The 13,447-nt window shown below is 46.9% G+C and overlaps 1 protein-coding gene across 1 annotated transcript; it reads right to left on the reverse strand.

The window, feature by feature from the left end:
- Positions 1-2,337: 2,337 nt before the first annotated feature.
- Positions 2,338-11,734, reverse strand: NIFK (nucleolar protein interacting with the FHA domain of MKI67). Its single transcript, XM_075933100.1, has 6 exons — positions 11,572-11,734; positions 10,289-10,417; positions 8,790-8,898; positions 8,199-8,410; positions 6,614-6,682; positions 2,338-2,534 (listed from the first exon to the last, which is right to left on the reverse strand). The coding sequence occupies exons 1-6, from the start codon at positions 11,680-11,682 to the stop codon at positions 2,358-2,360; spliced, it is 807 nt and encodes a 268-aa protein (XP_075789215.1). The 5' UTR covers positions 11,683-11,734; the 3' UTR covers positions 2,338-2,357.
- Between the last annotated feature and the right edge of the window lie 1,713 nt (positions 11,735-13,447).

The raw sequence follows: 13,447 nt of genomic DNA on the forward strand, positions 1-13,447 counted from the left end.
CCCCCGGTGCACGGCAGGCACCAACCCCAGGCACGCGACACACACCGGCGCCAGGTGCGCAGCCCCGGGGCATATGCGGGAGCTCGGCGCTCAATTGGCACCGGTGCTGGCCCCGAGCCCACAGCACAAGGTGCACGGGCAGCCCCAGCTCCGGGGCACATGCTGGCGCTGGGTGCAAGGGCATCCCCATCCCCTGGCGTGCCCCCGGACACGCAGCCCCGCCCTCAGGCCCCGGGCGCCCAGGAGCCTCTAAAGGTTGGGGACCACTGAATTAGAGTCTCCATGCTACATGAAGCTGATAGAGAATTTGCAAATTGTTCTTAAGTACCCATTGTTTGGCTTTTTATGTCATTAGGCCGTGGAACTTAGCAGGCCATCCAGCCAATGTCTTTATTCATACCTTTGTGATAGGAATCAAACCTGTAAGTGAAGTTAAGTTCCAATCCAAGATTTCCCTGTGTGATTTGGCTTGTGGAATTGGACAGAATCAGTAAGATGACTTTGAGAGCCATTTAGCGAGTGCCCAGGCAAGTTTATTTCCGTGTTTTTCTTCTTCTCTCCCCACCCCCATTGCTTATTTATTTCAAAACTGGACCTTTAATAACTCCATTCATTTGAAGAAGTGGGTTATGCCCATGAAAGCTCACAATACCATCTACATGTTCTGTTAGTCTTTAAGGTGCTGCTAGACTATGTTGTTTTTTGAAGTTTTTCCAGTTACAGACTAACTTGCCTATCCCTCTAAAGCTCAAAACAGGAGTAAGACAAGTCATTATTTCAGGAATCAGCCTTCCCATTCAAGTGTACAATATTAACGCTCAGCTTATGAATCAGTAATGAATACAACATTGTAAAGATCAGGCAGTGGAAAAGTAGGAACTTGATTCTGGTCACCCAGAAGCAGCAGTCTTATTTCACAAATGGGAAAATGAAGGCATGGGGCAATTAAGTAAATTGTCTAAACTAAGCCACCCAGACAAGCAGTTAGAAATAGAACTCCACATTTCTACTCAGTTTTGTATTTTAACCACACTCTCTCAAAAATAGATACTTATTTCAGATCACCCATAAAACAAATTCGCCCATTCTGAGAACTCAAATCTAGGTTGCAACCATTTTAAAGCAGGACATCTCAGTATGACACCAGGGCTACGTCTAGACTGGCCCCTTCTCCGGAATAGTCATGCAAAGCAGGTAAGCCAGAATAGGGAAATCCGCGGGGGATTCCTTCAAAGTAGGAATAAGAGATCCTCCGGAAAAGGGGGCTTTATTCCGGAGGATCGCGCCAGTCTAGACGCTTTTTTCCGGCTTTTCCTCAAGCCGGAAAAAAAGCGGCAGACATGTTTATTTAAATCCCACGGGGGATATTTAAATCCCCCGCGGATTTCCCTATTCTGACTTACCTGCTTTGCATGACTATTCCGGAGAAGGGGCCAGTCTAGACGTAGCCCAGCAGTATAGGCATTCTAGCCAGAAGTCACTTGAAAAAAACCAGTCCTACATTTCTGTATTATGGGAAGCGGAAGACAGAATCATGGATTTCAATGTCTTTTGCTTTCAAAGTTCCTTTAAAGTCTGCACACAGAACAGCAAATGTGCAGAAGAGATAAATCCAGATGAAGTAAGTTAATAAATTGCTTTCAGTTGTTTGGAATGGTTATAAAGCACCATTTAGGCCAATGAAAGCATGTGTGTGGTTGGAGTCTGAAGCTCCTTACTGTGAGAAAGGGTAATTTATATAGTAAATGCACAAGTGTGGGGCTCAGGAAATCTGGGTTCCACTGTATAGCAGCCTGAAACACCATCTAAATTAGTCTCTTCGTGAATTAGATGACTACACCATTCACTGTAAAAGAAGCATTCATCCCATTGGTAGACACACTGCTATTGAAAGTCACAAGGTATTTCTAAAATGTTCACAAAAAAATCAATATCCCCACACTAATTGGGATTGCTAAGTATTCCACCATCAGTGGGCTTGCAAGGATATCCCTTGAGTTCCTTGCAACGGGAATAGCCATTCCAATGAGAGAATAGAAGTATGTCACAGAGCTAATTCAAAATGATAGAGGGCATGTTAGAACACAAATGTGCATTTTCTCTACACTGATCCACAGACATGGATTAGAGAGAGTTCTCAGAACCTTCTATAGCAAGGGCTCTCACATGGGGCGCTGACGCTTGTTCTCCCTTGCTGCTATGGGAATGGCTCTGGACTAGATGGACGAGCTCTCTCATATGGGATAGGCTAAGAACCACTGTTCTACTCAAACCAAGAATGAACACGAGTCAGTAAAATCCACTGGAAACATCCTTTGGAATTAAGAAAAACTTGACTACAGAGGCTTAAAATGTGTTTATTTCGGTTTCTTTGGTTTAAGTTTTTTCTGTAGCTTCACTGTCTTCTTGGTCTTTGGAGCAGTGCTCTTTACACTTGCTGGAGGCAGTTTGATGGTTATTTCTTCTTCATCACTTTCTGCTGTTTGTGATTTCCGACGCTCAAGTGTTGTGGGTGTACATGCTGGGGTGGGGGCCTAGAAAAACAAAATAAGGCAGTTACTATTAGCCAGACAGGTTCCCTAACAACCATGTCCTATGTGACATCAAGCCCATCTGCCAAAAAGATTTCGAGTAAGAAAGCTTTCCAGTTTACAAATGATTCTAAATAGATGAGTAAATTTTTGCATATTCAAATAGATGTGTTTTTTAGCAATGGTGTAGGGGAAATACAAATTAGATTTTTATTCCCTTGAACAAATGTCACAAGTTTCTCTAGTTTTTATGCATTAAAATAATTATTCCTTGATTCAACAGGTTAACTAAGCAAAAATACAAATAAACGGAAGGTATCACGACAAATGTAAAGAGATTTTAATACCAGAGATATTACTCCCTTGTAAATCCAGTCGAGTAGAAATTAACAATGACAATATTTTTAAAACAATCCATTTCTATGTGCATTCAGATTTATTTTACAAGTCCTTCAAATATCTGCCTCTGCTTTTTTCAGGAGACAAGCCAACTCCAACCCAATTATCCATAATTACCACACACTGCTGTTACCCACTGTGACACTTGCATTCAACCCCTCACCTACACAGCTGGATCTTTTCAGGTGTACATTCAAATGGAGAAGTGAGAGGTGCAGCATTTAAAACTCTCATTCTGACAGGTCAAAGCAGTAGGTGAAAGTATGGTGGTTATCGACGATTAGCCTGATACAATTTGTCATGACAGTGACTTGGTAGTGAGCTAGACATCTTCCTGTCACCTTCCTATTTGTGCGCATAGGAACACGCCTGTGTGTGACTTCTTTTAACAGGAGGGGGAAAGGTGGAGACTGTTGCACTGCAGCCACATGATCCTTGATGGACAGAAAGCCCGAGTCCAATGGCACAGAATCCACGATGATTGGGAGTCTCCTGTCCGCTGCAGCCTTCATCCACCTTCACAGCGGTTGTAGCATTACCCTTGCTATCCTCCGCCTGTTCTGCTGTTGAGGACTTTTAGGATCACTCTTCGTTGGGTCCCCCCCTTGACCTTGCTGCCATGGGTGACCCCACTGGGAGTGAAAAACTCCCTACAGTATCGCTCTTGGTTTCATTGGAACGCACAAGCCCTCTCACCACGATAAGGTGACGATACAATTAGTCGATAGGACCGCTCTGCAGAGCTGAAGCAGGGGTAGCTCCAGGAACTAGCTTGAACTGGGACTAAGTAGTCCTAGCTCGCGCCAGCTCCAGGAGCCACCCACGTTGCGGCTCTGCATTTGAAATGCAGTAAGAGCCACTGGGTGCAGTGATCAACTCGAGCCGAGACCAGCAGCCTTTGTTTACAGCAGACAGTCCTGTCCACTGCAAACAGGTGCTGCTGCCAGAGCAGACGCTGTTCAGGATGGCCATGTCTGGCTGTGGGCAGAGGCTGTTCCCACTGGCCCCATGCTCCCTGCGGCACTTCTGCTTTTGAAATGTACAAGAGCCTTAAAAGGCTGAAGTGCCGCAGTGGGAACCAGCATAAGTGGGAACTGAAATAGTGTGCCTCTACTCCCTCTACCCCCTCACTGAAATACTGTGCCTCTACCCCCTCACAGAGCCGGTGCTGAGGGAAGCCAGCTTTTAAAGCTGGCTCCCCCCAGCACCGGCTCCTACTCCCTCCCTTGCTGCCTTTCTCTGACAGAGGTGGGGGTAGGGGGGAAAAGTGACTAGTGGAGTCAGTACTTGACTATCCGATAAGCACTAATCGCTTACATCTCTAGGTGAAACCTCAATGTTCTTTGGACTCAAAATATGTGGAATCTCATGCACGGAAATCTGACCCTTCTGATCACCACTATTCCTTTTACATGGCCAGTGGAGGCTCCCAAATCTTTTAGCTTATTTATGCCTGATTAGCAGACTGCCAGGCCTGATTTACACTAGGAAATTTTACTGGCAAAACAGTCCTTCTGTTGGCTCACGCTTCCATTCACACAATTCTGAGTCTTGCTGAGAAACACTCCACGTTTGCTTGCATAATTATTGCCATTTCCTCAAGTGAAATAAACCATCTGTTGGCACAGATCTGTTGGCACAGCGTTAGCATGGACACACACACATAGCTGTACAAGTATTAGGGATGTTAAAAATGGTTATTATTGTAACTGTGTAACTGCTAAAAACTTTCACGCTGGCTCCCTCGGAGCGGGATCTGTAGCCAGCACACTCCTGGCTGCCGGCCCCACTCCCAGGGAGCTGGCTTTTAAGCTGGCTCCCACGCGTACCAGTTCTGACCTACCACCCCACTCCCAGGGAGCCAGCGTGGAACCGTTTGGGTAGCTGATAAGGTCATGTTTATCAGTTATCCATTTAAATCAGGGGTTCCCAAACTTTTTGACACAGGGACCAGTAAATCTAACCGCAAACTTTTGGAGGACTGGTAATGTTCATTTGCATATTCATTAATCAAATGATGAATATTCAAATAAGTTGTTTCTGGTCCTCCCAAAACCCCCAGTGCCAGCTTTAGCAAAGCTTTTGATATGGTCACCCACAATATTCTTGCCAGCAAGTTAAGGAATATGGATTGGATAAATGGACTGTAAGACAGTCAGAAAGCTGGTTAGACCAGGGTTTTCCAAACTTTTTACTTTAGTTGGAACCCTTTCTTTTTTTCAATACTGTTTTTTGCAGCCCAAAAATATTAACACATAAAAAACAAACTGAGAAAATACCAAACATATAACACGTATTTTCTCATTAGCTAAGTTTTATTATTACTAGATGTATCAGTTTGTAGTTTCGAACTGCCTGGCTGGTAAATGTGCTCAGGCTGCATGAGTGTATCTACCAGCCAGACAGTTCGCAACTACTCGAGGGGGAGTGTGTGTGGGGGAACACTAGAATCCCTGGGCTAGACTAACTCGTGCTTTGTGCAGGGGGGAAGAGGCCAGCTCCCCGATATCTGCCAGGTCAGTCCCGCCGCCCCCCGCCCCTGGACAGCTCCAGTTCCCCCAACCCTCCCCGGACAGCCAGTTCTCCCCCACTTCTCCTTCCAATCTCCCTTGGCTAGCCCCGCTGCCCGCATCCAGCCCTGCTTCCGGCGGCCGCATCTCCCCCGCCCCTCCATCTTCCCCAGCCAGCTCCCTACCCCACACTTTGTGCCCCCCAGCAGCCCTGCTTCCATCGGCCCCCCCAATCTCCTTGGCCTGCCCTGATTCCCCCGTCCAGTGCTGCTTCCAGTGGCCAGCTCTCCCCTTCTCCTCTCCCCGCCCCCTCTAGCTAGGACTCTGCCGGGAGCCGGAACATCCGTCTGCAGACTCCGCCCAGGCTGGCTGAGGGATTGGGGGACCCGGCACCACATGGGCACTCCAGGAGCACAGAACACCCCGGCAACCACGCTGAGGCCCAGTAGTTTTTTCCTGCTGCCCGGTATCGGGCCGCGGCCCAGAGTTTTGGAAACGCTAATTTAAATGATTACACTCTCATATCCCTAACAAGTATGAACAGTCCGCCAGCAATTTCCTCTAAAATAATGTAACTTTCTCTAACAATGAACTGTTAGAGAAGAGACCTGAGCTGCTGTGTGCCTTGCTTCATCCATATTTGGAGAAACAAGTGGCAAACAGCATGTAAAAGAGCAGTAGATAATGGGACAGAACAGGAAGTTGTGGAATTCAAGCTCAATTTCCCACAGTCCTTTTAGAGGAATGAAGGTATCTCACTGTATACAGCAACCACCCCACAATATAGAGTGTAAACATCAAGCCAGAAGCTGGTCTGAGAACACTAGGATGCCTCCCTGCAGTCCAACATGCATTTTAATGATAGATGGACATGATGCGCAAGCAGACATTTATCATTCTTATCAGTAACATAGCAAAACTTTGGCTGGTAAAATTTTCTAGCATAGATAACACTGAAAATCTCTGCTTTTGCAAACAAGGCATGCTGCCTTCCATTCTAAAGTGTGCACTCGAACTCACACTGCAACTTTTATTGCTACATAGTCAGTGCCTGCACACCAGGGGGCTCAAGAAAGTAACACAGGGAAACCAGAGTAACCATTCAAGTGTCTGAAGAACACATGCTAATGCCTTTAGACTGCAAGAAACCCACTGAGATCAGCTGAATCTTACCTGGCTGTCCACAGACACGTTCAGGTTTGAGTCTGAAACATTTTTTTTCTTTTGAGGCATCTGTGCGGCCTATGAAAATAAATATATCAAGCAGTTCATTACAGAGAATTGCCTTCTGATGCAAAGGTAGAGATTCTCCTAACAGTCTACAGCCTTCTTCCCTTCAGTTATAAAATCTTTACTGATTCAAACCTTATTGTTGCAGTAAATTTGACTTCTGTAGCATGACAGGCTATTTGGTGTATACCTCCACCACGCAGCCACAGAAATAAGAGAACCCTCAGGGTATCTTGTATATCTCCTGACAACTAGTGATGTTAAGTAGCAGTTAATTGGCTAATCGAGTAGTTGATGGAATTTCCAACAACTACTCAACTAGTCGATAAGGAAGGGCATTTTCAGCGCTCACTCCTGGCTCACAGCACAACCTTCCGCTGCTGCTCTGGTCCCGGGTCTCAGCAGAACCCCCTCCTCCCACCACTCTGCATTTTAAAGGGATTGGAAACTGGCATGAGAGGACACTGGTTGAATCCCTGGTCCCAGCACTCGCGCTGGCTTCCTGTCCTTTTAAAAATGCAGAGCAGCAGCAGGGAGAGGGAGGGAGGGAAGAGCTGTGCTGAGACCAGGCATTCAGTCAGTGTTCTCTTGCACCGGCTTCCAGTCCCTTTAACAATGCAGAGCGGCAGCAGGAGGAGGGGAGGGTTGTGCTGAGACCTGGGAGTCAGCAAGCTTCCCTGCGCAAGCTTCCCTGTCCCTTTAATAGGACAGAGCAGCAGGGAGGTGGGAAGGAATGACCGAGTAGTCAATAGTGCTACCCGATAGCTTATCAACGAGTTGACTACTTGTTTACATCTTTACTGACAATGTGACTGGACCCTACAATATTTAAGTATTTCATCCCACTGCTTTGTAAACATAGTATTCTAGGTACAAGGATGGTCTAATGGTTAAGGCAGTAGCCTGGTACTTGGAATACTTGGCTTCCCTGCTCTGCCACTGGTTTCCTGTGTGACTTTACTTCGGATCTATAGAACAGGGACAAAGAGCACTTCTGTACTTGAGGAGTGGCACGCAAACATTAAAAACTGTGAGGTGCTCAGGTCCTATGGCAGGTATCTTGGATAGATAAGTAGTGGAAAACAGCAAACAACACAAATCAAAGATAACTTTTCAGGTCAGTCACTGTCCTATTATACAAGTATATCTCAAAGACATTTCTCCAAGAAAGCAAGAACAAGGCTTCATTTACACTACCACTTCTGTCAGTAAAACTTCTGTCGGTCAGGCTGTGAAAAAACAGCCCTTTGTCCTTCCAGTAAAGACTGGCTACAGGGGTGACCTTACGCAGCACACTTGTAGTGATACAGCAGTGCCACTTTAAGGTCTGTAGTGTAGACATAGTCCAAGTCTGGCAGAACACACAATCCTCTATTTCTACGAGCTCTCACCTCCTCACTGTGATTTAGGTTCTATTCTTAGATCGGTTACGTATAATGGATGTAACACCAGCTCCTATTTAGCACAATCTCAGACACAAACTTTCAATTTAATACGTGACCGAGCCACCACCATAGCGTTCACTTACAAATCCAGGAAAGTCGTAATCTATTCCCTTCTCAGCCAGCCTTTTTCGTAACCGTTTTTCATTCTTTAGTAGTCTCTCTGTCATCCTCGTCTTCTCTTGGGGTGTTCGTTTCTTGTTATATCTCTTGACTGCTGGATGTGATGGCTTCCTAAATGACTTCTCACTGCCTCTGAAGAGGTTTTCATGGACCTTTTCAGGTGGCATAAATTCACCTGTCAAAGCATATCACACCAGATCAACAGTTAAGAAGATAAAAATGGCCATATTGGGTCAGACCAATGGTCCATGTAGCCCAGTATTGTGCTTTCTGATAGTTGCCAGTGCCAGAGGAAAAACAGAACAGGGCAGTGACCTTCAACCTTTTCTCATTTGTGGACTAGGGATGTAAGCGAGTAGTCACCTACCCGCAACACCCCCTCCCTTGATGCCTGTGTATCAGAGGCAGCGGAGGGAAGAGGAGAGGGAAAACAGGAGCCAGTGCTGGGGGGAGCCAACTTAAAATAAAAATAAATAAAATTTCCCTGGCTTCCCAGGAAACAATACGTTCACATGTCCATATTTCCCTAGCTCACCAGTGTCCCATATACTCACACTTTAGGAGTCTTTCACAGAATAGGTAGTTGTTCATGGTATCTGCTACAATCTTAGCGACTTCATCTGATTCAAACTCTACAAATCCATAGCCTTTGCTGTTTCCAGTCTGCGAATGACAATGGTATCAGAAATCTAGATTATGTTTACACATAATGTCTAAGAATTACACTAGATTGTTTTTTCAGGCTGCAAGGGTCATATTCTGTTCTCAGATTATAATATACAATTCACAGTAAACTAGGTAAGCATTACACATGTATGTCTTAGGGCAGACTTAGTCTGTGACACACAAAATGCACTGTCCCTCCTGTTATATTCATTCAGAATTCTACACTGGATTTAGACTACTCTGATAAAATTTCTCATTTATGTATGTTTAGTTCTGATGAAAGGGACTAGATTAAGAGTAGTAGAGTGGGGCCTCTGTTTATCTACAGAAGTAGGGGAAATTTCCTCACAGCACCTATTTGTCTCAATCCTTTTCTGGAATAAGCACCTTTTGCCATAGCATAAAATGGCCAGTTATTTTTCCCTCTTTTGATACTGTCAACAGGGATTCCACCCTAAGTGATATTTCTACACTACAAAATGGACAAAACTAATAACTTGTTACTTATAAGTCAATTATGGACTTCAAAAAACAGTTATCTTAACTACCAGATCTGGATTCAAACCAGTAACTGAAAGGTTTTAAAGACTACGACCAAAGTTTTATCAGCCTCTAGAACAAGACATTTATTATAAACATCCAAGTAAAAGTCTGCTTCTCAGATGGTAAAGTTTGTGAAACCAATTAATGGCTTTAGGATTTGGAATTGGGGTGAGGATCCTGAATTCCTGTAGAGCAAACAATTGTGTGTGTTCTGAGAGTCTATCATCATTTCCAGAATAGATGATTGGAACACAAGAGCAGGACTCTTTCAGGCTCTCTCTTACCCTGGTATAAATTGCAGCTGATCTTTAAAGACCAGGTTTTGGATGGACTGAAGGCAAAGAAGGCCAGAGAGAAGGTTGCAGCAATCAGTATTGGAGAAAGAGACACAGAAAAGTGTTTTAGCCTTTGAGATAGCAAATAATTGGATTTTAGAAATGTTGTGCAAGTTGCAGAACTTGGTAACACCCTAGCAATGTGGGGAGGAGTGAGATTAAGGACTGAGAGGGTGTCCCAATGATTAATCCAAGGGTCAGAGACTCAAAAATTATGACGACGGTGGTGTTATCCATACCAATAGAGAGACAAAAAGAATTTAGGAGAAAACATAGTTCAGTTTGACCACTATTTCCTACATCTCAATGTGGAATAACAGGCCCGTGAACTAAGTTTAGGGAAAGTGTAATAAAAAAATAAAACTGAGACCACCAGTATACCAATAACCTCTGGCCAATAGTTACTTCTAATTGGGAAAGTAAGTAAATAGGAGAATAGGGGAGGAGGCAAAAGTCAGCAATAACTGCAATTAGGAAGCCAGACAATTCCAATCAGTTAAGATTCTTACCTTTTTACTTCTTGAAATTCGAAGTCTGGTGACTGTTCCAAACTGGCTGAAGTACTCCTGGAGTTGTGGCTCAAAAAGGCCCCTAGGGATGTGCCCTAAATAAATTACACCAGGAGTCAGCTTCTCATGCTGTGAATATGAAAAGAATGGGTAACATTAAAAAAACAGGAATATTCACGCGCATTTACCACCTTAAACACAAAGAGCCAAAAGACCACCAATTTGGAATCAGTACAGTAACTTCTAGTTCAAGGGTGGACAAATTACAGCCTGTGGGCTGCATCTGATCCACCAAGCCACTGGAACCTGCCTGCAGTCCAGTAGGAGCCACGGGAAGGCTCCCTGCCTGCCCCACCTCTACATGCCACTCAAAGCAGCTGGTCGCAGGGGGCATGTGCTTCTGAGTGCCAGGAGCTGGGAGAGGGGTGGTGAAGGGGAACAGGCTTTGCATGCTGCTTCTGCCCACAGCACAATCTCACAGCTCCTATTGGCTATAAACCACCCAATGGGAAGTGCATAAGCCATGTCCACAGTGCAGGCAGCATGTTAAATATCCCCCCTCCCCATGGCTGTCAGAGAAGCACATGGCCCCCCATGACCAGCAACTTCGAGCGGCATATAAGGGAGTAGAAGGCAGGGAGCCTGCCTGAGGGACTTGCTGTGCTTAGGTAAGCACTTCCTGGCCAGAGCCTGCATGTGGCACCCCAACCCAATGCTCCCCTTTCCGCGCCCATGCCCCAGGTTATAACTCAAACCCCCTGCACACCCATTCCTACACCCATGAAAAAGTTAACTGGTTAAACAATATGTTTAACCAGTTAACCATGGAGTCCTGGGGTCCTGCAGGCAGGGAGGCTTGCTTCAGTGAGCCCTGCTGTGCTCAGGAAGGGGAGGACTTGCTCCAGGCAGGCCCGGCCCTACAGTTATCAGGGAAGCATGCTGGGAAGGCTAATGTTTCCCTGGTAACCAGTTAACCTTTTATATCCCTATGGCAGACGCTGCAACCCGACCCCCTTCCCCAGATGCCAATCCAAAGCCCCGCACTCCTGCCCCGTGTCACAGCCTTGTCCCGGACCCAGCACCCCCCGCTCCCCTCCCCTCCCGGTCGGAGTCCTCTCCAAGACCCCCTGGCGCGCGCCAAGCCCTTCCTCCGAGCTGGGAGCGGCCCCCCCCCGGGGCGCGAGTCTCTCAGTCCCACCACGAGCCCATCGGGGCCCGCGCGTGTTGGGGGCGCTCCGCGGCCGGCAGCCCCGCCCCCCCGCAGGCGGGACCCGGGCTCTCACCTTGGCGGCCCGGCCGGCGCGGACGCGCAGCACCTTGTCCTGGAACTCGCGCTGCTGCTGCGGGTCCAGAGAGAGGAGCGGGAGCGCGGCCGAGGACCCCGCTGCCGCCATGCCGCGCGCTCACCCTACCCCCACGCCGGGAGCGCGGTCCCGTCACTTCCGCTTCCGGGTCCCTGCCACGGGAAGTGTCTTCTCCCCCCAGCCAGCTTCCGCCCGCTCAGCGGCCAGGCCCAGACGTAGGGCCACAGCGACCTCTGGCGGACAGAGCTTGCCTGCTGGGACAGCTGCCACTGCCGCTCCCCCCCCCCCCCCCCGCCACAGGCCAGACAGCCGGGTCCCCCTCCCCGGGGGCCTGGTTTCGGTGCGGTCCGAGAGGAAGTGCGGGACCCGGGGCATGAATGGAGCTGGGCAGGAGCCAGGCAAGCCCCTGGGAGGGCTGTTCCCTGGAGAGCCAGGGTGCCAGGGAACTAGTGTCTGCAAAGGAGGCCCCAGAGCAGGACAAGAGAAGCCCCCAGAGACCAGCACCTCAAGCCAGTTTGGTGCCTGCTCCCAGGAGAATGCTGCCCCCTCAAATGAACAATCCTGGGCACGTTTTAAAATTGTGCAGATTTGGTCACAATAACATGCTATAATACTCCAGTTTACATTATTTTGTTCAAAATACCTACGAACAAGTATGTCACATTAGAGGCAGCAACAAACTTTCCTCCAAGAGCAGAGAGTGAAACTCTGGGTGACAACCCACTTCCAATTGGGGGGAGGCTGGAGGTGGCTGTGTTCTTCCCTCTCCTGGTCAAGGTACCTGCTTCTCCTCCCCCAGCTCTAGTGAACCTCCCTTCAGAGCCTTTATTCCCACGGCTCTACAGTCCTGCTAAGGGATGCAATGAAGCCCTCTATCCCCAGGCCTATCCCATTGTATGGGGAGATTTTGAAAGACCAGTAAAAGGTCAGAGACTGCTACCAATAGTATAATATCATACTTGTTGCTAACAGCAACCAAACTTGGGTTTTTTTTTGTTTGTTTGTTTTGCAGGGCTGTGCAGACTTAGCAAGATTTAAGCCAGGAGGACTAAACATCTTGCTCAGCATACCTTTGCCTGATTCTGTGTCTCTTCTTGATGAAGTGTCAGTTGAACATGATGGGGTCTATATTTTAGGAGACAAATAAGAAGCTTATCTATTTCCCTTCTGAGATGTGACTGTCAGCATCTCAGGGCATGCAAACCCTGCAGGAATACCTCTGGCTAATTAGTAATTTCAGGAAACCTCTTGCTTAGCTTTTGAAACTGCTTGCTTAACAAGTTTTTAAATTGATAGTAATTTGTTTACTCACAAAGTGAAATAAAGAGGGAGAGGTTTGGTCTCTTTGGGATCAATTCATGGACTCAGTTTAGAGCCCTCAAGGACAGCTTAAAGATGGACTAGTTGGATGGCTGCAACTGTACCACACCAAATTTCAATAATTACTGAGGCTATTTTGCTAACTTGTTGCAGATGTCTAAAATGCTTGAGATTAAATGAAGTATAGCTTTTACTTAGAGCATGTTTGTATAATACTGTTTGTGCCAGCCCTTTATTGGACTGGTGGCTGGGTCTCCACTGATTTATATTTTTTTACACCAACTCACACAAAGTAAAGTTACCAAGAGCTTTGAGAACTCTGTCTGGGGTAACACCATCCCTGGGTGGATGAGGATCAAGCTGGGTAGCCAGAGTGCAGAGCCTCCCTCCTCACCGGATGAAAGGTGGAGAGCTGGGCTCTAGAGTCCAGGGACCTGCAGTGGCAGCCAGCAGCTCTGCAGTATTCCCCCAGGAGTAAAATATGTCTTAAGATCTGGGTCATACCCATATAGACTTAAATGGGGACAGAAGGAGG

This window comes from Pelodiscus sinensis, chromosome 7 (assembly GCF_049634645.1).
Source record: "Pelodiscus sinensis isolate JC-2024 chromosome 7, ASM4963464v1, whole genome shotgun sequence".
Classification (NCBI taxonomy): Eukaryota; Metazoa; Chordata; order Testudines; family Trionychidae; genus Pelodiscus; species Pelodiscus sinensis.

What these genes read in the sequence shown, in the direction of transcription:
- NIFK (XM_075933100.1), bottom strand. Translation starts at nt 11,682, where the DNA reads ATGGCGGCAGCGGGGTCCTCGGCCGCGCTCCCGCTCCTCTCTCTGGAC. An exon ending in GCGCCGGCCGGGCCGCCAAG is followed by an intron (nt 10,418 to 11,571) that starts GTGAGAGCCCGG and finishes TCATATTCACAG; the next exon opens with CATGAGAAGCTGACTCCTGG. An exon ending in ACGTGTCTGTGGACAGCCAG is followed by an intron (nt 2,535 to 6,613) that starts GTAAGATTCAGC and finishes TTGTTTTTCTAG; the next exon opens with GCCCCCACCCCAGCATGTAC.